The sequence below is a fragment of the Nyctereutes procyonoides genome, unplaced genomic scaffold (assembly GCF_905146905.1).
Source record: "Nyctereutes procyonoides isolate TBG_1078 unplaced genomic scaffold, NYPRO_anot_genome, whole genome shotgun sequence".
Classification (NCBI taxonomy): Eukaryota; Metazoa; Chordata; class Mammalia; order Carnivora; family Canidae; genus Nyctereutes; species Nyctereutes procyonoides.
In genome coordinates, this window is record NW_026575134.1 from 22729882 (window position 1) to 22756148 (window position 26267).

The window sequence follows — 26267 nt, forward strand, 5'->3', positions numbered from 1 at the left end:
AAATGTGGATTCCGGGGACCAACTCCATGAGGGTTATATGATCCTGACCCAAAGATACCAATTTAAAAACCACTTTCTTAACGCAAAGATTCTTAATCTTCTGGGTGCCCCATCTCTTGGAGGATCTTTCCATATTCACATACTTAAAATTTTAATATAGGGATTTCACTAGTTTATTATAGCTGTAGTATAACAAAATTCCATGGACTGGGTGGCATAAACAGCAGATATTTGTTTTATCATAGCTCTGGATGCTACAAGTCCAAGATCAAGGGTGTCGGCAAAATCGGTTCTTTCTGAGGCCTCTCTCTTTGGCTTGTGGATGGCTACCTTTTAGCTATACTCACATGGTATTTCCTTTGTAGGCACACATCCCTGATGTTTCTTTGTGTGATCAAATTTCTTCTTTTTATAAGGACACCAGTCAGACTGGATTAGGGCCCACACTAATGGCCTCACTTTAACTTCATCATTTCTTTAATGGTCTTTATTTCCAAATACAGTCATATTTGAAGTACTGGGGGTTAGGGCTTAAACATATGAATTTGGGGGACATTCAGCCCGTAACAGAGATTGTTCTATGGATTGAATACTTAGGATCCCGAGCCTAGATATTCCTTCACAGAAAATCAGAGCAAAAAAAAAAAAAAAAAAAAAAAATCAGAGCATGTAGATAACCTAACTGAGAGAAAAAAGAAGAAAGCCATATGATAAACATCACAGTTAGTGGGGGAAAGAGGATCCAAGCAGAAAGAAGAAAAACCATTGAATTTATAAGGAGAAGATCATAGATGATCTCAGAGGCCATGTATATGTATGTATATATGTGTGTCCAATATAAATACTATATATATGTTACATATATAAAGAGATATTGTGTCTTTAAGACCTATTGAGAAAATATAATTAAAGATGATAGTAAAAAAGGAAAGACTATATGCTTCGGCTGCCTCTTGCAACTACTAAAATGATAATAAAGGACGTAATCCAAAAAGGACAAAACAGAACTTGAGTTGAAAAGCCAAAGAAATGTCAGCAACATTCTGGAAGTTCTACGACATATCAAAAGTGCTGACTGCCTTTGCACACTAGAAAAGCTGAAATCTAAATGCTTACAAGGTGAAGGGAGACAATAAGCAAGCTGATTCATGAAAAAGAACCTTAGAAATTCCCAGGAATTGGAAGTCTATGGTTCTTCTGAGAATAAGAATTGCATAGGTATGGGTGAAATCAGGAGAAGTGGTCCAAAGTTTGTACAATAAAAAAGCCACAAAGTTGAGGGAAAGAGAATCAAGAGGTAAATGGAAAGAAGAAACAACATTTTAAAAATAATATTTTCCAGACTTGAGGCCATGAAGTCTCCTATATAAGGCCTAACAGAGAAGAGAAAAGATCAATTCTAAGAGAAATTTGAGAAAAATTTAAAACACAGAAGCACTTGAGGTTGAAGATAACGGGGATACGATGACAGGAAACAGATTACATACAAAACTGAAATTAGAAAGGCATCAACTTCTTATTGTTGATAGTCTTTAAGCAATAGAGCAATATCCTCAAAATTCTGAAGCAAATGATTTTCATTCCAGAATTTTATACATATCAATTATATGTAAAGTGTGAATAATAATATTTTCAAACATAAAAGACTCAGGATTTTACTTTGTATCTATCTTCAAGAAGCAACCAGAAGGTACATTTCAGTAAAAGTTCATAAAAACTCATAAAGAAGACTGCAAGTGACTGGTAGAGGGGATGCTCAAGGATAATGGTGAAGTTAAACTGTGGAATAGTAAGAGAACCAGAAAGGATATCTCTAGTTTAAAAATCAAAAACTTGGAACTGCTGGAGACTGAGAGGAGGAGAGGAAGTATAGTAAAAGTTTGGTGTTTGTTGAAAAATTAGGGAAAGTAATATATAAAATCTAAGCCAAAGGAAAAAAGAAGAGATTAGTATTTAATCCCAGAGGGGGCATAAAAAGAAGTGTGATCTATTTTCCTAATTACGCTAATGTAAATGGTTGCTACTTAACTAAAAATTATGCTATAGCTAAATTGGGAAGATGAGGGGATGGATACCTGGGGGCTTCCCATGTACTGCAGAGATATTTTAGCTATAGTATTGCAAGAAAAGAATACTAAGAATACTAAAATCCTCATTTTCCTTAATAGAAAGTCAACAGATATTGTCCAACATCAATGGTATCAAGAAAGAATAGCATACAAATGTCACTTAGAAAAATGGAGGTAAGAATCAGAAGAAATAACAAAAGAGTTGAAATAATTTTCTGTAGGGATTAGCAACTGGCAGAGATGAAAAGATGCTGCTTTTTATCATAAATTTTTTTGTGACTTAAAAAATATGGACATTGATCATTTTGTCAAACATAAAAATAAATGTGTGTTGTCAAGAAAATGTATTATGTAATAGATACATTTATGCCAAAAATACTATTGTCTAAATATTTCTCCATGGTTGATTTGCGTCTGAAAAAAATTTAGCTCAACTTAACCCTGTAGAAGCAGCGACTCTAAGTACTATCTTCTCATCATGGTCAACCCTTGGTTAAAATGTTGGGCACTTGCCTATTTTAATATACTTTAATCCACCACATTTAAGGAACATCCCCCTGAGTTGGTGATACTACCAATAGAACATCACGGGTTAGTTATAGCAAGGTCACACATCCATATTTCTTTAGGCTGGGGTTTTTGTAGTTATAAAGCCTAGAGGGATTGCTGGTAGAAACATGTTCCAAATCCAGGCCTCAGGACAATGGATGTGGTGACGAGGGCCATCATGCAATGAGCAATGTCAAACACACCAATCCAAAGCCCTCTGGGAATACAGAGATCAGCAGTGTGTTAGAAAAGTTCATTCTTGATCATTTATAAACTTTTCTCAAAATTATTTCATTTTTAATGAATATCTTATTTCTTTCAATAAAATAATCACTCAGAATATTAAAATGGCCAATAATCAAAAACCAATTCCAGTAACACCATGCAAGAAATTACTCCCTCTTCCCTTTTCTTTCCCTCCTGACAATTTGATGCTTCCATACCTCTTGATAGCCATTGCTGATTTGTTCCAAGCTGAGAGAATATACAAGATCCTTGCCTCCCACAAAGAGTCTCTCCTGATATTCATCCAGCATCATTGCATGGAGATCAAGAAACCCAAAAGGGCTGTGAAAGATTGATGTTCGATTTAGGTCCAAGAGTTCTGAAATGTAAAAGAAAATGTTATCTAAACAAAAGGCAAAATACAAATACCTTCCTAACACTTTTATATTGGCTCTATCGTCATACCTACTGGAACTATGTAGTTAACATTCATTATATCTTAAATATAAATATAAATATAAAGCCTTCAGAATTTATTATACAAAAGATTAAAAATATGCAGTGCATTAACAATAGTGTATTGTATAGGTGAAAGCTGCTAAAAGAGTATATCTTGAGAGTTTTCATCACAATAAAAAAACTTCTATGTGATGTCATGGATGTTAACTAAACTTACTATAGTAGCCTATTTATGATATGTACCTAAATCAAATCATGTGCATTTAATCTTGCTAAAATTAGAAAAACTAAAAATGAATTTTTTAACAAGTGTAACTAAGAATACACTTCAGTGTGCACAAATTAAAATCTTTATAAGTTTGTAAATCTAAAAACTTCAATTTAATATGTAAGTTAAATATCCTATGTTTTTAAATACAGAAAGAATTAACCTTCATGATTAATTGTGGGAAAAGTCATTTTACTGTGAATTTTATTTTATTTATTTTTTTATTGTGAATTTTATATTCACTTCTCTGTGTACAATAGAAATTCCAAATCTACAAAAAAAATCTTCTAAAAGTGTGTCCATTTAATTGCAGATGAAGACCAACTCACAAAACAAATGTCTCCACTTGATACCAGTTTTGAAAGTCACATCCAAAATCCAGTTGTCCGTGTCTGGAAACTCTCAGGTTGTTAATACAATAGGATAAAACATGACAGCATTCATTCAGCCAGGACAACCGACAAAACTGGTGAGATCTCTACTACTGGCATCTGGGATCATGTTATATATTTGTGCCTAGAGCAGGAATCACAAATTATTTGTTTCAACTAATATATGTATAATTTTAGGAAGTCACAATCTGACTCACCACTCGTGTGTATATCATATATCTGTTTGGTGGTTGAAGGTATTTAACTGCATATGGCAGTTCAGTACTGGAGCTTGGTAAGCGACCTATGAGTCGCTTGAGTGTCTATGAGTCTGATGAGGAGGAAGATACTGCCCCAGCTACCAGACCTGCAGGCTGAAAAGTTCCTGAAGAGGTCCCTTGGGAAATACAGACTAGTTAGAAGGGCTTCATTTTCCAAAAGTCAAAGCGTGATGTATCTGACAGAGAATGGGGAATACTGGTGACCAGACACTAAATCCAGAGAGTGGCATGAAATGCAGCAAATCTATACAGCAGGTACCCGCGCTGCCTCTGAGAGGAGGTGAAATACCTTTTCCCTCTCTATTAAAAATGTATTGGGGGCATCAGGGTGGTAATGGTTAAGCATCTGCCTTTGGCTTCAGTCATGATCTTGGGGTCTTGTGGAATCAGGAGTCCTGGGATCAAGCCCCGAACCAGGCTCCCTGCTTGGCGGGGAGTCTGCTTCTTCCTCTGCCCTTCTCCCTGCTCATGCTCGCTCACTCGCTCTCTTCTTCTCTCTCAAATGAGTGAATGAATGAATGAATGAATGAAATCTTTAAAAAATGTATTCACTGTCTATATCTCTACTCTGAAACTGTGGATGCCCAAGATTCTGTGGAACAGGGCTAAGTTTAAGCCTTTAGTTTAATACACCTGAAATTAATGTAATATGGGTGTCAAGTCTACTAAAATTGAAAAAAAAAAACACATTAAAAACTCCTCGGGATCCCTGGGTGGCGCAGCGGTCTGGTGCCTGCCTTTGGCCCAGGGCGCAATCCTGGAGACCCGGGATCGAATCCCACGTCGGGCTCCCAGTGCATGGAGTCTGCTTCTCCCTCTGCCTGTGTCTCTGCCTCTCTCTCTCTCTCTGTGTGACTATCATAAATAAATAAAAATTAAAAAAAAAACAACTCCTCAGTTTAAAATAATCAATACTGCTAAAATCAAAGTATCTTTAGTAAAGGTAAAATTAATGATACTGAGTCATTTGACTCTTCCCCTAAATAGAAAATCAGAAAACAAGTTTTGAGCGAGATATGCAAAGAATAATAAGGTGCTTTATCTGGGGAGGGGGAAACCAGTTTGAGATATTAGGGTTTCTGAATCCTGGAAGACAAGTTTTTTCTCATTTAGAAATTTTGTCAAGGTCAAATCATATTGTTTTCCTTCCTTGCTAGGTATCCATCAACAGCAAGAGATGCACACTTTAGGGATTCAATACCGTAACAAAAATATGGATTCACACTGTCTACTGCCATTACACCTTGTCTTTACATATGATATGGTTTTTTATCAGGGCTGCTAAATGGACTCTTCCAGAAAAGGTTCCCCAGTTATTTCAATAGGTTGCTAAAATTCTCCAAGTTTTATGTACAGTTAAGGATGCAATTAAAAAAGAATGGTTACACATTATCTAGAATTAACAGGTCTCTAAACCAAACATAGTAAGGTCCAGAGTTTGGATGATTAAGTTTGCTGGAAAAAAAGATGAAGTGACGAAAGGAATAAAATACGAGAGCATATTCTAAAGTGTTGCCATAGTGGAATTGTCTGTGCCCATATTAAAAAGTCTGAATTGAAATGAAAGATAGCCCAACCCGTAAAGGAGGCACTCTGCACATCAACTCCATCCAGCGATCACCTTACTTATTTCCCAGAGAGGTCAGAAGGGCCTCACCATCCGGGTACACACAAAGAGAGACAGACACTAACAGGTACTTGTTTTTATGACTTATCAATTTCTGCTATACTTACTATAATTCTAATAGCCTAAAGGTGGTAGTTCCTATTTTTTTGTAATAAGAGAGACTGATCAATCTTATCAATCTTATTTTATTCTGGTATATCATCTTTTATTCGACCCCTCTGCCCTGCTCTGTGGCCAAGTCTATCCCATGAGATCACAAAGCTACACTTATGTTCCCATGGAGAAATCATTTAGAAAATGTGAAGAGAAAAAACTGAAATGTGGGTTCAACAAATGCAAAATTCTTTAAATATTCATTTCTGATGGCCTTTACATTTATCTTGTTTTTCCTCCCCACAACAGTGAATAGCCACAGAGTAACAGTGTGAATTACCACTGTCCTGGGGCACCTGGGTGGCTCAGTCCCTTAAGAGTTCCACTCTTGATTTAGGTCCAGGTCAAGATCTGTCCCTTTCCCTCCCCCTCTGCCCTTTCCCCTGCACTCACTTTCTCTCTAATAAATAGATTGCCCCTTAAAAAAAAATAACCACTGTCCTTTATTTTACTGATAGAGAAACCCAGGTGCCCAGAAATTAAACAACTATCCCATAGTCATACATTGTTACAACGAAAAATCACTCAAATTACAAAACAACTATGAGAATTAAAGTACAACAGATGTGTATATCATAACAAAAAGTCCTACAGACTGAGAATCTGAAGAGCCACATTCAAGTCTTAGCTTTGCCATTGATTACCTGAGTCACCTTGAACAGCCACTTAGCCTCTTTACTGGTTGATGGTTTCTTTACATGTTAATCACTACTCCACATTCAAAACTCTTGTCTTTGACTAAACTGCATTTCTAAAGCAGAGGTCATAAAAACATTGTAAAAAAATAAACCCAACACACAGATATTTTAGAGACTCTTTTTTTTTTTTTTAGAGAGTCTTTCAAAGTACAGCATAAAGTCTGTGTTTTGGAAGTTTAACAAATGGAAGGAGTATAATAAGCAAGTGTAAATATCACATGTACCATATTTAAGCTTGTCTAAAGGGATGTAGTTAAAATATTCGTTTATGGCTTTTCATATATTTCAATGATTATAGGGTCTAAGAATACCTTTTTTTAAGTAATAAGGAACTTTGGATCTTATTTTGATTTATTTATATTGCCTCAGAGGAAACTGCTGCCGAGATTTGTTTGGATACATTAAGCTGAATATCATATACATGCCTTAGGCAGTAAGCCAATAAATTTCACTTCACTTAAGAAGACACTTTCTAGAATAATTCCTGAAGTCACTTTATCTTTTTAAAGTTTTAAGACCCAATGAACAGACAATAGTTTTCTTTAAACATTTTCACAAAATGGGAGAACTATATTGAGTTGCTTCTGCAACTCTCTACTTTGACCATCACCATTCAACACCATAGTGCCAATCACTGATTCCTAAGAAGTTTGGGCTTGTAGGTAGATACATTATTTCAGAATCATGATCCTGACCAAAATGTATCCATCTGATGGTTTATTTTTTTTCTAATCAATTTCCACAGGCATAAATCCTGACTGTGATCCTTAATTTTCTCTAAGACCCAAACTGTCCCTGTGATTCTCCAATATCCTTGACTTCAAGTCAGGAAAAGTTAAAACTATCCATTAAAAAGAAAAATCTGTGTTTTAAATATATATCTCGAATAATGGACACAGAAGCATTCTACAATAGAAACATTTTTTAAAGGCTGTACATATTTATGGTTCAATACTAACTCCAATTTTCTACACTTATTTATTTAGCTTGCCTCTTCCCAAAAAGGATCTGAAATAACTTATACATTCAATTGAACTAACATATATAATTCTGAGGGGGGCATTATGTTTTCAAGGGTTATCAAGATAAAGGGGAAAAATATGGAATAGTCCAGAATTAATTTTATTAACTGAAAGTCATTCTTTAACATCCCTATACATTGTTAAAGTGAATACCAAAATTAGCCCCAGACTTTCTAAACTTCAAAGTCAAAGTCACTATAACACAACAGAAAAACTGCATCGATTACTTAGGAATTTTGCTTGGTGTGATGGCTAATTTTATGTATCAACTTGACTGGATCAGGATTGCTTATATATTTGGCTAAACATTGTTTCTAGGTGTATCTGTTAAGGTGTTTCTGGCAGAGATGAACATTTAATTGGTAGACCCACTAAAGCAGTATGGGAGGGTATCATCCAATGTGTTGAGGGTCTGTGTAGAACAAAAAGTGGAAGAAGGAAGAAGTCATGATTTATTTTTTCCTGCCTGTCCAATTAAGCTGGTTCTTGCCAGCCCTCAGACTGAGACTTACATCATGAGCTCCCTGGTTCTTATGCCTTCAGACTCAGACCAGCTTTTCTGTCTCTCTGCCTTGCAGACATAAGACTGTAGGACTTCTCAGCTTCTGTAATTGCATAAGCCAATACCCCATTTTATACATATCTCTTACTGGTTCTGTTTCTTTGGAGAACCCTGACTAATACACCTGGTATCAAGGACTAAGAGAAACTTCCCCTGAGGTCCTCTTAATGGCTAACTATGATGGACACCCAACATCACTTAAAAAAAATAAGGTATCAAGAGCCATGCCTCTGCATGTAATTATATGCCTCCATGCAAGCCACCTGAATTCATATCAGAGTACAATCTACCAAAAGTGACTTTATGGCCATGGGTGGCCGTGTTAGTAAGGACATTAGTGATTTCAATGAACAGAGATTAATGAAGTCAGGGTAATGTAGATCCAAGGATGGAAAACCAAGCCTCATAGTGAGGGGAAAACCAACAGGAGGAGCAGAAGTAATTTGTTTATTGAGAAATGGTGTATATTGGCTTCTTGCTTTTCTTAATGCCCTGCTTCAATGTACTGATTCTAATGAGTTTATTCATTTTTTTGCTCAAACCAAATAGGTGTGCATTAGCCCCCAATTGTATGACCATCCAGTTCTCATCCTACCACAATACGACAATAATTTTTGCATCTTTCAATTCAAATTCCCAAGGAAAATAACTTAATTGACTTAGCCAGTGTTCACAATTCATAAATTGCTGGTTTCCTGTAGACTGGATGCTTTGGGATCAATTAATCACTCACAGTCAAATGTAAAAGCCATGTGGTAAATGGTGTGGTCCCTATAATTATGGGGAATTCAGAGCTGTCATCATTAAGCACATGCATCAATGCCATAGACAAACCTAGTCTGTCTTTATTCATTAACAAATGTATAATAACAAATTCGTTATAATCTATATTTCCAATAGACTGAATAAGTTGACCTGTGGCTTAGAAACGTTCAATATAATTTTACCAAGTTTTGAAGAATATCTTCAAATATGAAAATTTGGGTTTTTATCCTTCCTAATGATAACTGAATTGTTAAAGTCCTTCACTCAAGTGGAAAATGAACCTTACTGTCAGAAAAGCGAACACTACTTCCATTTTTATTTTCTTTTGGGATAGGGAAACATTCATCTACCTCATGCATATGAAATTTCTAGGAATTAAACCATGCTTCATTTATAAAAATAGCACTGTAAAAATAAAAGTAATTAATAAGACAAGAAGCAGTAAGGTTTGATGAATTATGGAATTCCAAGATTTAAAGAAAGAAGCAGAAACATAATTATTAGGGGAAAATTTAATGGAAAGTATTTAGTTAGAGCATAGATATAAAAACAGATTATTAATCTTTCAGTACACTGAAAAATATTTAAATAAAGAAGAAAAATGATCACCTCTATTCTGTAAAGAGACAGGACATAATAGATGGCAAAAAACGAGTTCACGTGCAAAATTTAACTTCATTAACTATACAACGAAATAAATGTGAAAATATCATTTTAAAGGATATTTTTAAAAATTACAATAATCAGCAAAAATGAGGTTCATGGTATTGCTATTAGGACTCTTGTAGAGGCCAACATGACACTTTTATATTATCAAAATCTTTCTGTGAACATGTATTATTTTATTAAAAACAAAATTACATCCTAAACATAAAGGAAAGTTTAGAGAAATGCATGCTTCTTTTATGCAACCAAATTTCCTCATATGTCCCAACATTGTTCCTCTCAGCCCTGACTCCCTAGGGGGTAATAACTGTTAATACCCATTGAGTAGTTACGTGTCATGTCTGTCTAAGCACTTGGCATTTATTATCTCTTTTAATCATGTGGCATGTCCATGAAGTAGGACCTACAACTATCCCCATCTTCTAGACAAAGAAAGAGGTTTTAAGAGATTTGGCGCACGACTAGGGTTCAGTCATCGCTGGTGCCAAAATTTGCACAAGAGAAATTGAGTGAAGAGCTTCGCCATGAAGAATGCATGTGAGATGGAGCATCGAGCACCACTGTGAATTCACACAGTTTAGTCACCCTCCATTCTGGTCTCCAGATTCAATGAGCAAAAAGACTAACTTATTAAAAGCTTGTTCCTTACCAGCAAGGACTCCAACACCTATTCTAGATAAAATTCCTTGCAGAAACAACTAAGAAATATCTAGTCTATCAAGAGATTACAATGAGTCTGAAATCGAAAACATTTTTACAGAGTTGATATAAATAAGATAAAATGGAAAGTTCTCCCAACATTGAATAATTGGTGTTAATCCAAAAAACTCAACGGCAGCAACATCAACAGGAAAATACAGGTTAATATCAATTTTAAATTCCTTTAATTTGTATTTTATAAACTATGTCCAATAACTATAGAATTTTTCATGTTGTTGACTTGTCAGCTGGTGACATTTTCTGCATCGTGCATCTCTTTTGAGAAAATTAAAATGTTTTTACTTAATTTACTACACAGTTGCAAGATGTATTGGACATTTTAAGGTACAGACTAAATCAAAAGAAACTCATGCAAGAAGCTTCCCTCCCTTGAGACTTTTTCCTCTTGTTAGTTTTCAAGCCAGCACTTTAAGTCATATGAGTGATTTTAGCTCCAAATTACAGTCTGTGGACTTGGCGTATTTACCAAGCCCTGGCTAACTTCTTTATCCTTCTGCACTGCTTCAAGCTGCCTAGATGAAAGAATCAGAAAACATACAGGAAGAGGGGGACAAAGAAACTCTAATCTCAGGTAATCTCCAGAAAACACAGTGCAAATAATGGACAGCGCATCTTGAGTTCTTCCGACTCTAAAAATAACATAAATTACTTGGGGGAGGGACTGGACAAAAACAAGACTAAACTGAGATGCACCAACTCGAGTTCATCCGGAAATTTTCTCAAGAGGGAACTAATTATTATTGCTAAGCCGCATGCTAATTATGAGCTGTCAATGAAGATATACACAAAGGATTTAGTCATTTCCTCTCACAGCCTTTCTTTTTTAACCTGCAAGGGAAATACTTTTAAAACTCATTGGCATCAATATGTTACAGAGACAGTTCTCTTCACTTTGTCAAAATATATTTAAATTCCACCCCCATGTGTAAGAAGGGGGGGGGGAGGGAGTACACATTGCCCAGTGCTCAGACACACAGGGGTTTCCAAGGGAGGAGTGCTCTCTTGAACACACACTTCCTCCACTGTCACCTGCAAAGTAGCGACTTCCTGAGACCCCGGGATTTGAACTTTTCATTGTTTCCTGAATCAATGCAGATCTTCAAGTTAATCGACAACAAAATGCTAAATTGCGTATGTAGCACGCACTGCTAGGGAAAATGAAATACAGAAATGAAGTAACCATTAGAACCATTACATTTCATAGTAATGAAATATAGTAATGAAATATAGAAAATTTTTTCAGACTTTGTTGCTGTTTTTATTATTAATATTATCTTTTCCTTTAAGCATCCCTTTAAGGGTGAAATGAAATCCAACCATTTACAGAGAAAATGATTTCAGAATGTACATATTGATTTTCCCTTACAAAAAAAATAATACTATTATCATTGGCGTCCTTAAATTACACATTTCCCGGGGCCCTGCCTTCTGCTTGGGGAAGTCCCGTCTCCCCTCCCCGACAGTCACCTATGCCCTCAAAGCTCCCCCATGCCTGCCCCTGCCAACCAACAGGACCCGTGGGTGGGCTGAGCCTCCTGAGTCTAGAGGTCATAGGGCCAGTGGTTCCCAGGGAAAGACACCTTTTCTTCAACTTCTTAACGGTCCCAAAAGGAAACAGTTAAAATAAAGGAAAAGGTTTCTTACAAAATGCTCTGATGATTTTGACATACCCAGTCAATGATGGCTAATGGTTTGCAATAATTTGAGACAGAGTGGTAAAGAAGTAAGCAATTCACTTTTTTTTTTTTTTAAGTGTAAATAGAGGATAGGCCGGTGGTGCGCTAACTGCTCTTCCTAGCCATGGTGCGGCTGGCCCTCAGACATCCTCTCAACTTTTCGATTCTAGTTGACAATAGGCACAGCGGTGCCCCAGGTTTAGCCATTCACCACCTCCAGGGAAAGCAGAAAGAGTTCAAATGTACCTGCGAAGAGCCTAGACAGTACACAGGCTTTTATTTCCCTGGCCAAGGAGAATAGGGTCAGGATTTTAAGATCCCTTGTCTTCCTATCTTATATAAATTATTATTATTTAGTATTATGCATGCTATTCTAGATTATTGGTGTCTGAACGCTAGGCAAGGTCATGAAAGGACCAAGTTACAAAGTGTCATTGTGCATCCATGCACTATACATGTGGTTGTGTGCATGTAGTTAAGTTACTGAACAGAATCATAGAATATAAAGTGCTATTCCCTAAAAGTGAGTAACAAAACTATTTTTGACTGCCTCCTAAATGTTTAATTATAATTACATTTCATTGGAGGCTAACACAGCAAGCTCTGTGTGAATGAGCTTCCTAAATTGAGCAATTATATGACCAGACTTATTTCAAAAACACCAGCTGATTTTGATGTGCCAGAGGGAGCAAAAGTTGGAGGAAAGTTCTGAAGACTTTTTTTTTCAATCAGCAGGTGAGGATAATGGTAGTAGCAAAGCAAGGTACCTTGCACACACAGAGACCTGAACAACTACGTGGAACAAAGCTAGCCATCAAATTTCACACTATAAGGTAAAAGTATCTTTTTAAATTTAGGCTATTTAAGACTGGGATACCATAGTCAATTCAGTGAAAAATTCAATATATATAGTCATCCACTGTATTAGGCACTAATTGAGGGATTTCAGAGAGATATTAAGGATCAATGTAATCCGTAAAAATGACACAAATTGGATTTTGGTATCCCTCGTTTGATTTCTCTAATATAATTTTGGAGGTAAGATTTTTCCAAGCTTATGTCCTTGATAATAATTAGGCCCATGTTCGTTCTTTCTTTCTTTCATTCATTCTTTCTTTCTTTCTTCCTTTTCTTTCTCTCTCTCTCTTTCCTTCCATCCTTCCTTCCTTCCTTCTTTCAGAAAATACATTGGGGTGTCTGGGTGGCTCAGTCAGTTAAGCTTCATTGGAGCTCAGGTCATGATCTCAGGGTTATAGTTTTGCTTTAGTAAATACAGTTGATTCTTGGTTGTCTGGGGTAATTAACCAGTTTGGCGATTAACAGATCACTCACACACAGTCACACACACACACACACGACACAGACCACCACCCACGTTATAAACCAGAAGTGGCCAGAGAACATGCTCAGTTTCCCAGAGGCTAGATTTGAGTGTCAACAAACTCGTGCACAAATGTTCAGCAGGAGAGTTACGGGGAACTAAGTAATGAGTAGCCTTGCCCACAGTGACCCTGCCTTAGTTGCCATGGTGACAAATGTTTTATAACCAGAGGCCTCAGCGAGATGTTTCCTTTCCTAGGACACTGCTATTGATGCAAACTTTTCCGTCCTCTAATCCATCCTCCCTGCCTTCAGGGCCATGTTTTCCATCTGGCCTCTTTAAGATTCCAATTCCCTTAGACTTCCTCTGGACTTTTGCTATAGCTCCATTTTTGGGGCTCCCTACTGAATCCATTTTTATTCCCTTGGTTTAAACAATTATTTCCCATCATCTGTAATTGCCCAAATCTACTACTATTCCTCATACAGATTAACTAGGGGAGCACTAAATTAAGGAGCACTAAATAATATTTCCTTAGTAATTTAATCACTACAGTGAGATACAGGAAATGTTGTGCATGATACATAATTTAGCAAGGCCACTGCTGTGGAGTCAATTTTTATTTATGGACAGGCTTTTACTGAACACTAGCCAATGAGGAAGGTTCTTTGATATGAGGGCAAAAAGGATTTATCCAAAACTGACCTTTAAGGCCCTTCCTAATTTGACTGTGGGTACTTCTGGACACTTAGGAGAAATCCAGAATTCCAAGAAACAAGTATTTTAGAAAATATGTGAAATATTTAGTCAAAGTACAAGTTAAGGAAGCCAAGAATATATGTGAAATATATAATGTTTTCTGTACCATTAGTCATTGAAAACTTATGTCAGGGGTGGGAGGCATGTTTCTACAAGTCCTACAAAATTCTCTCGGTGTTGTAACAGTCAGTGTGCTACAGGTCTGGTCACTGCGTGAATGTTGTTCTTTCAAAATATTTTCAAACAGTCTAGGAAACTGTCCATGGTAACAAGGCTTTGATTTCATTTATTCCTGTTACTTATTGTTTAATGCTAGACATGTAGAAGTGGGTTCATTCACAGTAATATTTTGAAAGCCAGTTTCTTTGGATTATGACATTTCACAATGGCTTGGCTCATGCTTAATATTTAAAGCTTAACAAGTAATAAAATACAATTCTATATGAATTTACATCATATTCTGTCAGAGTTAGGTTCAAAATAAATGAATGACAGTACTTTGTAATTCCCTCCAACACATATTTGAGCAATCATGACTTCTGATGCTCCATCTATACCCCCCTGAAAAAATGCATTTTGTAAGATGCTTTCTGATTTTTGAAGTTGGCTAATATGCACTCAATTATAATTAATTAGCTATTAAATTATAAATGTATTTCAATATTAACTCAGAAGTGCTTTTCTAAGAAACTAATGTCTCCTCTACAATCTGTATGTTTAATTGAACTTAAGACATGCTAAAAAGTTAAAAAGGTCTATTTTTTCATTTTGTATTTGATCATTTTAGTGTTAGAGTAATATACCTTGCTAATACATAGTATATCTTTTCTTTTTTTTCAGTTTTACTGGGACATAACATTGTATGACTTTAAGATATACAACATAATGACTTCCTGTACATGTAATATATATTGTGAAATAATTACCAAAGTTAATATCCATCACTTCCCATAATTATAATTTTTTTTGTGTTAAGAACTTTTATGATCTACTGTCTTAGTAACTTTCAAGTATGTATTGTTAACTACAGTCACCATGCTGTACATTACATCCCTATGACTTATTTATTTTATAACTGGAAGCCTGTGCCTTTGGAATACCTTTATCCATTTCCCTCACCTCTAAATTCTTATATTTTTGTTAGGATTTTGTATCTTCCTCTAACAACCATTTTATTGATTTTGGTCTATCACAGAAAATGTTTTATCTAAAAATAACCATCATATAACAACAAATTTACTAAAATCTGGATCCCATTTTTACTTTATCACATACTTGTCCAAATATTTGATACCTGAAGTTCTTCAGAGTAACAGGCCTCTCAGTTTTTTATCCCCAAATCCAGACTTGTTTAGCCAACTGTCTACTTGACATCTTCTCCTAGAGTCCAATGTAGCAAATGGAGAATAAGCTCTTGATTCCCATCTATGTACAAATTCCTCATTCAGTCTTCTACTCTCAGTAAATGGCACTTTTAATCTTATGAAATATCTGGTTTCACAAGATAGTCTTCTTGTGATTCTTCTTTCCCTGAATGCCACACTGTGTGTCCTCAGCATCTCCACTACCACTTCTAGGCTGGACCAGTGAAAGAACCTCCTCCTTTCCTGCCTCTACCCTCCCCAACGCCCCCTCCTACTGCTTACCCTGCAGTAGCCAGTGACTCATTCCAAGTATTGAGTCAGGATGTTCCTTCCTCTGCATAAAACTCTGCAACTCTTTCCCAATACCCTTAGATTAAAATCTTAGTTCAAAGTCTATCACAATCTGATTTGTCAGTGGACCAGCTCACCCTGATGTTGCTCCACGTTCTCCCTTGCTCAGGGAGCTGCAGGGCACGGGCTTTAGATCTCTGCCTCCTTCTGGCCTCCCTGATAGCTGGCTCCTTCCTCTGTGAAGTCTTCCCAGTCTAAGGAATTCAAAGTTCCCATCCAGGCACTGGCTGCTGCATCACTATCTTGTAACATAATCCCCCATTGTGTAAATGGTACTTGGTTATGTTTTTGGTTTATATTTTGTTCTTTACTTACCTTTTTCTTCCTCCTCTGACGAGAAACAAATTCCGTGAGAGGAGTGACATTTTCCATCTTGGTCACTGTGATGTCCTCAGATTATAGGCTAGTGCTGTTTGTTTAGTAGGCACTGGATAAAGATGTGTGAAATGAAGACCATGTCTCTGAATCTTGACTTCCCATGTGTGAAATGGAGATAATAGTAACTAATTATTTGGCTTGCCATAAGAATTCAATGATTCATAATGAACGGCCAATATGTATGGATTTCTTTTTCTTTCTTTGATGTTGATAAATCATTGGGCATTGAATGAAAATTTCCCCTGTAAAAATAGGCCTTCCTTAATTATATTTTGTCAAGTGGACATAGTTGCTCTGTAGGCTTAAAGTGAAACAGGAAGTTTCTCCAGGTACCTGATTACTATGATCAGTGCAGACAGCTAGTCTGTATTTTAAGTTGAAACCTTGCTTTACTACCAACAGTAGTCTGGAATAATTTTCTATTCCTTCCTTCAGTCCACATCTATCCCAGCTGGCAAGAGAACATTTATCTTTTTTTGTTTGTTTGTTTTTAAGATTTTATTTATTTATCCCTGAGAGACATACAGAGAGAGGCAGAGACACAGGCAGAGGGAGAAGCAGGCTCCCTGCAGGGAGCCCGACGCAGCATTCGATCCCGGGTCCCCAGGATCCACCTTGAGCCCAAGGCAGATGCTCAACCACTGAGCCACCCACACATCCTGAACATTTATGTTTTTTTAAAAAAATATCTGCTTCCTTTATCATTTATTCATATTTATAAGCTCAAACTAAAATACATTATACAAAACTATCTCTGCCCTTGAAATTTAAATTTTAAGTACCAGAAGAGCAGGCAAAAATTCTTTCAACATTTTTACTATTACAATTAAACCTTGAATTTTTATGAGTTTTCCAGTATTGAATTTGGTAGTTGTTTTTTTAAGAACAGAGTTGTCAGCTCCTAGACAGGTATAATATCGTTTGACTTGGTGTTAAAACATCACAGCTAAATAGCCTCTGCATTCTCACTTCCTGACCTCTAATAAAGATCTTCAATTTCATCTTTATAAAAATAAAGCCTCCTCTCAAGCCATATAATTTAATCCTAGAAAACATCCTTTCTAAAAAAAAAAAAAAAAAAATGACTTCCAGACCATCCTGACTATTGAACACACTGAACATTTGTGCCTTTAAAAATACGTGGTTTTCAGCTTGATACCTTACCATGAAGCAATGACCACTGTGCTACTTGGGCACTTTTTCTATTAACATCACATTTCCTCATAGTTTCTATTCTTACAGAATACTAACTGCGTTTCAAATCCAAGCAGAATAAAGGGCAATTTTATAATCTTTCTACATCCCATTAATTAAACGGGAATTTAATCTACTCATTCACGTTAAAAGACAGAGAAATCATACCAATGATACTGTCGGTAGGTGTGTATTTGCCATCATTTGATAGGTCTGGAAATGCTCCACAGCCACTGGAAGCTCACTGGCTCTGCAATTACGTGCCTCAGTGACTGCAGCTGCTGCCATGTGGACGGAAGCCTCTTCACAGGTGCTGGGCCCCGGGGAGATGGGCCCTCCTCAGAGGTGGCGGAGGGGAGAGACGCACCCGAGCTAAGCACACAATTCACTGATGACTTTCTTTCACCAGAAAGCTGCCTTAGTGACTAAGCTGCTAACAAATTCTTGTGTTTTCCTCTCTGGCAATCCTTAATAAGCCCTGATGCACTTCCCAGAAACCCCTGTTGTTTATAACCTGTCGCAGGCCAAACAGTGCCTTAAAGACCACCCGTGTTTTCTCTGAAAACTATGAAGGGGGGAGAACCTGCATTCACAGAAAGGCTCTCGTGTGGGAGGTTCGGCGAGAAACATCCAATTTACAGAATTTCCTTTGCCCTTCACAGCTCTCCTATGGCGGCTGCCTCGGGCTCCTCACTTTATAGGCCAGGCGGCAGAGGCTCACGGGAAAACTTAAAAACTTCCTAGGGTCACACCTTATTTCAGTGTTGATATCTCCGGAGCTAATAGGTTATTTTTGCTTATTTTGCTCCTTGACCATAACAGAAGAGTTTGCATAATTACATACTTCCTTCATTAGCAGATTAGTCATGCATTTTCAGTACAGTAAATCTCTTAGGAGTATGTTGCAGGTGGTTTCCACATTTCATGCATTTATCAAAGATTTACCCCTGATAAGTGGCCACAGACACCTCTGGAGCAGGCATTTTTTTCAACCTGTACCTCAGCCTTTTGTTGTAATTTGCCTCATGCATCCTAATGGCTACCTCATGGCAGTCATGTCTTTATTGTGCAATCCGATCAAAACAAACAGGAAAAAAAAAACAAAAACAAAAACAGGTTGCAGAGGATCAAACAAGACAGAGATTAGAAATAAATGAAAAAAAAAATACACTCCTAAAACCTACAGACTTCAAATAAGAGGAGATAATATTCTTAAAAATAAAAAAAATAATTTAAATAATAAGCACAGACCTCTGTGGTCTATTCCCAACTTTGCTACTGAATATACCATTTACAGGAAATCTATTTTCCCCATTTGTAGGATGAGAGGAATAGATGAAATTATCATTGAACTTCCTTCTCGCTTCACAAGCCGCTTCCTTCTCGCCTCACATCATGGACTATATCATCTCCAACTAGGGAAAATATTGAGTGTAAGTGTCCAAAGGATGCCGTCTAGAATTTTTTTTGTTAGCTTTTTACAAACTGTGAGAACTGCAGCATTAATTCTAGCTGCATGAGAAGAAAAGAATTAGTGCTTAAAATACAATTTTGTATCAGTTGAATTCTCATGTCAAGAAAACTATATCACTATCAGTAGAAAAAGCAACAGATGTATCATATTGATCAGTTTTCCTGTTATTTTTGATAGGCTTTACATATAAGACGCAGGATATAAATCAAACATCCTCTAACTTCATCCTGGTATCCCATACTTACTAAGAAAATGAAAAAAAATATATCACCTAGGTCATGCCACAATTAGAACTAGAGATATGATAGTACATTTATAAATTAAAGGCAATCCACTCAGCCAAAGTCTTACTCCCCAGGAAACAACTTGACAAAATGAATACCCTTCCACACATGCTGAGAACAAGGGCCTGAATGGTAAATAGGAAAAAGCCTGGAAAACTTGGAAGACATTTTTATAGGACAAATTAAAATGTCTTTTGTAGAACTTACTAGAGAAACTTCAAAGTATAAAATTAGCTGTGGATAAGCAATTTATTAGTAGAGCAAGTTGAAAGATTGAAACAAAACTTGTGCCACGACATTCAAGATCAGGTCCTGGTCCTATAGTTTGTGTAGGACTGCCAATCATCTCCTTTGACAATCAACTGAATTTCTGAAAATATCTTTCCTGCCAGCTGGAGGCAAGAGGTAAATGCAACTGAACAGAGTAACAGATAGCTACCCTATCCCCAGCCCTGGCTTTATCAGAGCAGATGCCTGTACCCAGGTAACTGGTCATCCATCATCAAGTCAAATATGATTTCACATGTGCTTGGATCCTTCTGGCAAGATCACTGCCCCTACCTGGGAGAAAAATTCCATATGAAATTGGGAACAGGAGGTCAATTTTCTTTTCCTGTCATGACCAAGAAGAGATAGCTTCTGCCACTGGAAAGGAGCAAATGTATTAACCTCTCTGACCAGCAGACACCCTCCACAGGGATGATGTAACATCTTAGAACGCTCGTGGTTGGTGACTGCTAGGATTTATCACCATCAGAGCTGTGGTGGGGGGGGGGGGCGGGGGGAGAGAGAGAGAGACACTGAGAGGACACTTAAAGAATGCTAATTAATGTACTAGGGGTGGCAAGCAGGAGGTGTGAAAGCTTCCACTTCAACATTTCCACTCACTTTGCAACAGAGGAAAGAAAAAAAAGAAAAATGGAAATTAAAACTGGTGGAAATAATATCAAGAAATGATCACTTTGGCTGTAGGACATATTGCTAAAATAATGCAGATTAACAGACATGAGACTGAAGAATTTAAAGCCTTTAAGTTCCTGCCTGCTTTTGGAGAACTTATTTTTACCAGCACCCTGAGAGCCCCCTGATTTCGTACATAAGGAACAAAAGCATGTATTACTATACTTGAATTAGTAAGTACTTTCAAAATTACTAAGATGTTTATAGGGAGAATATTCAAGAATATAAAAAACATGTATGAAATGACTGATGGGTCACAATTTCCTTCAGCAAATGCACGATTACTAACAGAGGCTGTAACTCCTATAAAGTCAATTGCTTTATTTAAAATTCTATAGTTATTGCATTCATGTCTTTAATATTCACTGACAAAGTACTGTATATAGGACATAAGGCATTTTATGATATAATAAATTATCTAGAGTAAATTAAAATTTTGGAAGGCAATTAATTAGCACACTTCCCTTAGTAAATAAGATTTTTGTTTTTAGTGTATTGATGACAATTTACCACGGTCAGAATAATAATTAATTTCTAACATGATTGGCTACCCCACTTCTATGACCAATATGACAACATATCTGGGGGGAAAAAGATATATGACCATATTTGGAATCAAAAAGGCAAAAATTATTATTTTTTTGATCAGGTAATAGTGAGTCCTCTGAATTTGCTGTGAACAGAAGCTTAATGTTTTCCAGAGGGACTAACCTAATAAATAAGACTGCCTTTGTGGTATAATTTGAAGAGGGGTAATATAGAGGGGCCTCTGAGTCCAATTATTTAATCCCCTCCTGGTTTCTCCAGTTATTAAAGTTTTACAACTTTGATATTTCTGGCTTTCAAAAGTCCCTATTAAAATTTTGGGACCTCTGGGAGGGATTATACCTTAAACCTTTATCAACTAATAACTTAGCCTTGTCTGAATACTTGAAGTGGGTCTAGTGTAAATATAACCTTTGATGAGCCTAGAGGAAGGGTATTTCTCAAGTGGAAACAAAGGACAATATTAGGTTAGGCGTTTGTGGGAGCTTTGGGGGAGTGTGGAGGTTGACACCAATACAACGTTCATAATGTTGCCTTAGCAGGCCAGGTTTGAGCCCTGGCACAGAGCTTGGCTATTTTACCAAAATAGGGAGTCCAGAGCCAAATGAATTGTTCACTTTTAGCCTAGTTTTCTGGAGACAATCAGACACACTCCTTGACACATGAGGGTATTTCTGAATGGTGTCACAAAAGTGTATGCAATTTGGCCAAGAATTTACTTTGGCACCCATCAACTTGACAGAAGAACATGATTTTTATAGTAAATTCAGGACTCAGTATGGGGGATTTTCTTCATGCTGATTTTGAATCTATTTTGTCCTAGAATTTTGGTTGCATGCAGAAATCCCCAGGAAGCTAAAAAAAAAAAAAAAAAAAGGCTGTGTTCCTCATCGAGAGAATTGGATTTGGATTGGCTTTTTTAATTTCCCCAGGTAATTTTGATACGACACCCAAACTGAGAATGTCTACTATAGAATGATTCTGCTGAAGCTCAGCTATTAGAGAAGATGCAGAAACTATATGCAAACAAATCACAGCTTTGCAATCTTATAGGTCAGTGACATAAAATTGCCAAAATATCAAACTTACCAAAATGTTCCAGTCATCATCCAATCTTGAGTCAACAACAAGAGGATAATAAAACTGATCACTCCTTGACATTATAGATAGACCAAGATGGGTGAGGAAAAAAATCTTAAATAATATATCAATATATTAATAGTGGGAGCAATGTTGCCGCTCCTAGGTGCTTATGTACGTATTCCATGATGTAATTAATGGACATTTAGTGGGATGTCCTTCATCTGTGCCATAAGACACCTCTTATGTGATGAGTCTATTCTGTACAATGTTCAAGAAGCTAATTATATTTAAGATATCACACACTTTGTATGATGGCCAACCTTGAATATTTGAACTCTAAGAAAGTTTATTTTTAAAAGATGGTGCTTCATCATTCATACTTATGACAATTAAAAGGGGAATAAACTCAAAAATAAATGTCTGTGTTGAGTTCTGCAAGTTTGATTTTGAGTAGCTTTCAACTCTCCAGATTTCTTAATAAATTACAGGTGTCTCCTGTCATCTGTAAAGTTTTTAACAAATTAAGGTAAAAAAATCTAATTAATCTAAAAGATATCAGGCCATGCCTAACTCATACACTGCAAAAACGTGGTGAGACACTGTACACAGTGATTGTCAGTATTAGAGGTGAACCCGTTCTGTGGGTCCAGCTTAAATGTGTTTATTAAATAGTGAGAAATAAAGCAGACATTTTAGGACACCAAGAAACAGACCTGTCAAAGGGTTCTAATGTTGAGTATAAAACAACGCTGGTGATTATTTCAAGTGATTGCAGTCCTCTGCTCAGTACACGAGCATTTTCAAAAGGTCTGAGCAGATCGAGTCCCTACCTACCAGCAGCTGGAATGCCCCTAAGGGCTAAGAATTTGGACCAATGAGATGTCCATTCATCCAATGAGGTTAGGGTCAAGGGGAAGAAGGTCCCTCTCTTTTCTCTAACAGCAACATTAAAACAGCAAGAGACCATGGCATGCTCTAGTTGTTGCAGTATACGAAAAGTATTTTCTGAGAAAAGAGCATACAATGTCAGTGTTGCCTGAGTACAAGAGATAAGAGACCAGAATTTGCTGATCTCATTTGTTCAGGCCCAAAAAAATGGGGGGGGGGCGGATTATAATTGATTGGGGGGTAACTAGTACAAACTGCTTAGGTCCATAAAAGTAAATCTGTCCAGAAATCTCCTAGGACTGACATTTTCATTCATGTGATTGCCATGGTTTAAATTAACAGAAGGGTCCATCCTTCTGCTTTCCCAAGTCCAACCTGTGACTACTCCCTTAAAATGCTTGGAGAAAGCAAACATACTTTCCAGACAGAAAAAGAAAAAGTCTTTGTGCGGGGATGTATAATTAATAGCTATCTCAGGCTGGTAACACCAAAGAAACTGTACATACACTGTTAAATTTCTTAGGGCTGAAACTTTGATCCGTTTTCATTTATAGGGACTCCCAAACCACAGAACTCTTGAAACACAAGCTATGGATTAGTTGCTTTCATTTTACCGTGTCCACAGACATTGGATAAAACAAGGCCGAGGGATGGGCATTACATTCCAAAAGAAGCATTACATGTTATTCAGATACTCTGTGACTTCTAAAGGAAGGAAACATGGAAGAAAAAAAATAATTATATTTTTGAGATAGTGATATTTAATATTAATTGGAGCTTAAGAAGTAGAAACAAAATATATGCCAGATTTCTTTATAACTGCAAACTAGTTTGCAACAACAAAACTTGGTCTTAAGTTGTATCTTAAATTAGTATCTTATCATCTGAGGTGTGAATATACAAAAGAATGAGACATAACAGAGCCAATTATGCTAAATTAGGTAAATAAGTCTATTGTAAATATACTAACATATTTCTGTATTTTCAATATGACAAATGACATAAATTAGACTCGCTTTTTAATTTTAGTGTAATCAGGAATGATATATGTTAATACTACAACACAATTTTTAAAACTCTAATATATAAAAACAAATGTTCTGAAAAAGCATCAACACTGATGCACAACATTTTTCTCAATGTCTTACTAAAGCTAGAATAAAGGTTAAACTTTTCATACTCTTCAAAATGAATTTGTATTTTTAAAATAAAAGGAAAGGTATGCATCAATTATAAACGTCTCTATCTATTTGTTTTAATGAGCTGCCATTCATATTTGGTAGTTCTGGTTCTTTGTTTTTAGAGTTCTTTAAGCCCCCATGCTCACTCATTTCCAATTAGTTAGATGTGTCCTCCCTGGTAATAGGTGGCTACTACATCACAGCTTTCTAGTTTTCAGACTCAATTAAAAAAGTGATAGCGAGTCTTGGCTCAAAATCAAGGCTGTGACCCCTGTACCCATCACATCTCCTTTAATCTCCAACAGTTCTGTTCCCTGACAAATTCCCTGGACAGCATAATTACCCCTTCCCATAACACTTCCAAATGCTCTTGCAAAGTTCCCAGGGGAATCAGGACAGAGGTGCCACAAACGTTTTAAATTAAAAGGAAAAATACCCATTTTTCTAAAAACAAATTAATGCAGTGACTGTCCAACCTGACTATACAAATTTTAAAATATTACACATTTAAATATATCATTCATGATTAAAGTGAACTTGCCACAAAATTAAAAGTCCATGAGACCATATTCAGGTTATCTTTTACCATTAAAGGCTGTGTCTTCTTTAAAAAATGCACCTATACACATGCTTTCACATTACAAGAGAAGCAATTCAGCTGGGTGACTTCAGCATGCACATTTAGGAAAACAATAATCACACTCTGTTTTTAGAACTTAACAAAACTAAGTTTTCAAATGTCATTAACCAATTATATATGTTTCAAATCAGTGTCATACTATCTTGATCAAGCTGTCAAAATCTCTTTAAAGTTTTTGGTATAAATGTACCAAGGTTTCAAATTCAGGGTGTAACAAGCTTCTAGTAGATCTCTAATTTTTTTTCCTGAAAACTTTGTTTTCTTAAAAATGAAGAAAAAACTATTTATTGTCCAATGTAACTGCATACCAAACTTGACTTTAAATATAAATTTTATAAATTTTACTGGCTGATGGAATATCACGGTTAATGCAAAATCTAGCTTTTGTTTCCCTTTTTAATTGGAATTTACTCAGCTGCAGAAGGAGAAAAACATTCCTATTATTGATCTAAGGAGGAAGAGAAACTAATGAAGTAAAGTTAGGTTTACAGGGCATTATTAACTAGACATTGAACAACAGATTTTGATGAAATAGAAATTTGCTGCTTACCCCTGCATTTGTCAAGATTTTTTTAAAGAATCAGGAGAGTTAATAAGAGGAAAAGGGTATAACTGCATCTTATTTGGGGAATAATTAGTATCCTATTTACTTAGATGCCTCGCCTGCTTACAGGCACACACTTGTTTCCTATAGATGCATATACATGGTAAGTAAAAAGTGAAGAAAAATTTTTCTCATGCATGGTTCTCTCCTCCCTCTTGAAACAGCCACCACTGTCACCAGCAGAGACCTGGCTAATTGAAATGTGCTTTGTCCTTGCCAGGGCAAATAAGAGATTAAATTTAAACAAAGCAGGGCCCTGGGTCAGATGAGAGATGGAGAAACAATCAGTGCACCCGGGGCTCACCCACCCCAGCGCCTCCAACTTTGGCTTCCCGTCTCATCTCCTTTGCCTTCTAGCAACTCCAGGCAGGGGGCAGAGGCCTCACTGGCAACCTCCTGCCCTGCAGGTGTTCTACTTTGTGGAGTACTTTTTTTTTAACTCAATAAAGGACTTTTTTTTTTTGAAAAGAAGAAGTGTCCTCAATTCCAAGTAAATGTTGTTATAAAGTTCTTGGGGCCTTAAGCCTGAATCGTTCTTTTATATGTAAGGTGATCTGAATTATTAGTGTAAATTATCAAGAAAACTAGCAGAAAATGACATGGGTTTCCTTAACCTACTGCATCCTTGTCAAGGAAGGATGGCTTGGAAGAGGAAGAGCCTGAGTTATTCCTAATGTGTATCATCTTTTCATTACAAAATGCTCCTCGAAAAGTCGAAAATGTGCCCGTACTATGGAAGTTTATCCATCTCCTTTATCCTTAGAATTTACACCAGGGATCTTTATGATAGACTGCTCACCTAGAAATGGCAAGGCCTCCAGATTATTAAAAAAGAAAAAGTTGGACTGCATGTGTTTTTCCCCCTGAGCTTTTATATAAAACTGCTAGTTGTCAGTGATTCCCTTATTAGTCATTACATTGATATTTTATATAATAGATCACAATCAAGTGTAGACTAATTTTGTTCTCTGTAAACTTAGTTTTACTCATTAATTGAATAAGCACTTTTATGCAGAATACTAACTTCCAGGTATATTAATGTGTAAAACAGTCATGGCTTCTTGGTTTCCCTCCTTTAAATGAGACTATTTTCTTTTTTAAAATTTTTTTTTTAATTTTTAACTTCTTA

General features: G+C 36.4%; 1 protein-coding gene across 1 annotated transcript in view; it reads right to left on the reverse strand.

Annotated features, from left to right (window-relative positions):
- The window catches only part of SEMA3E (semaphorin 3E), a 234984-nt gene that overhangs the window by 98376 nt on the left and 110341 nt on the right, over window positions 1-26267 (reverse strand). Inside the window, exon 2 of the mRNA XM_055300904.1 lies at window positions 3062-3222. Within this exon, the coding sequence (XP_055156879.1) occupies window positions 3062-3222 (161 nt within the window). The remainder of the gene's footprint in view (window positions 1-3061; window positions 3223-26267) is intronic.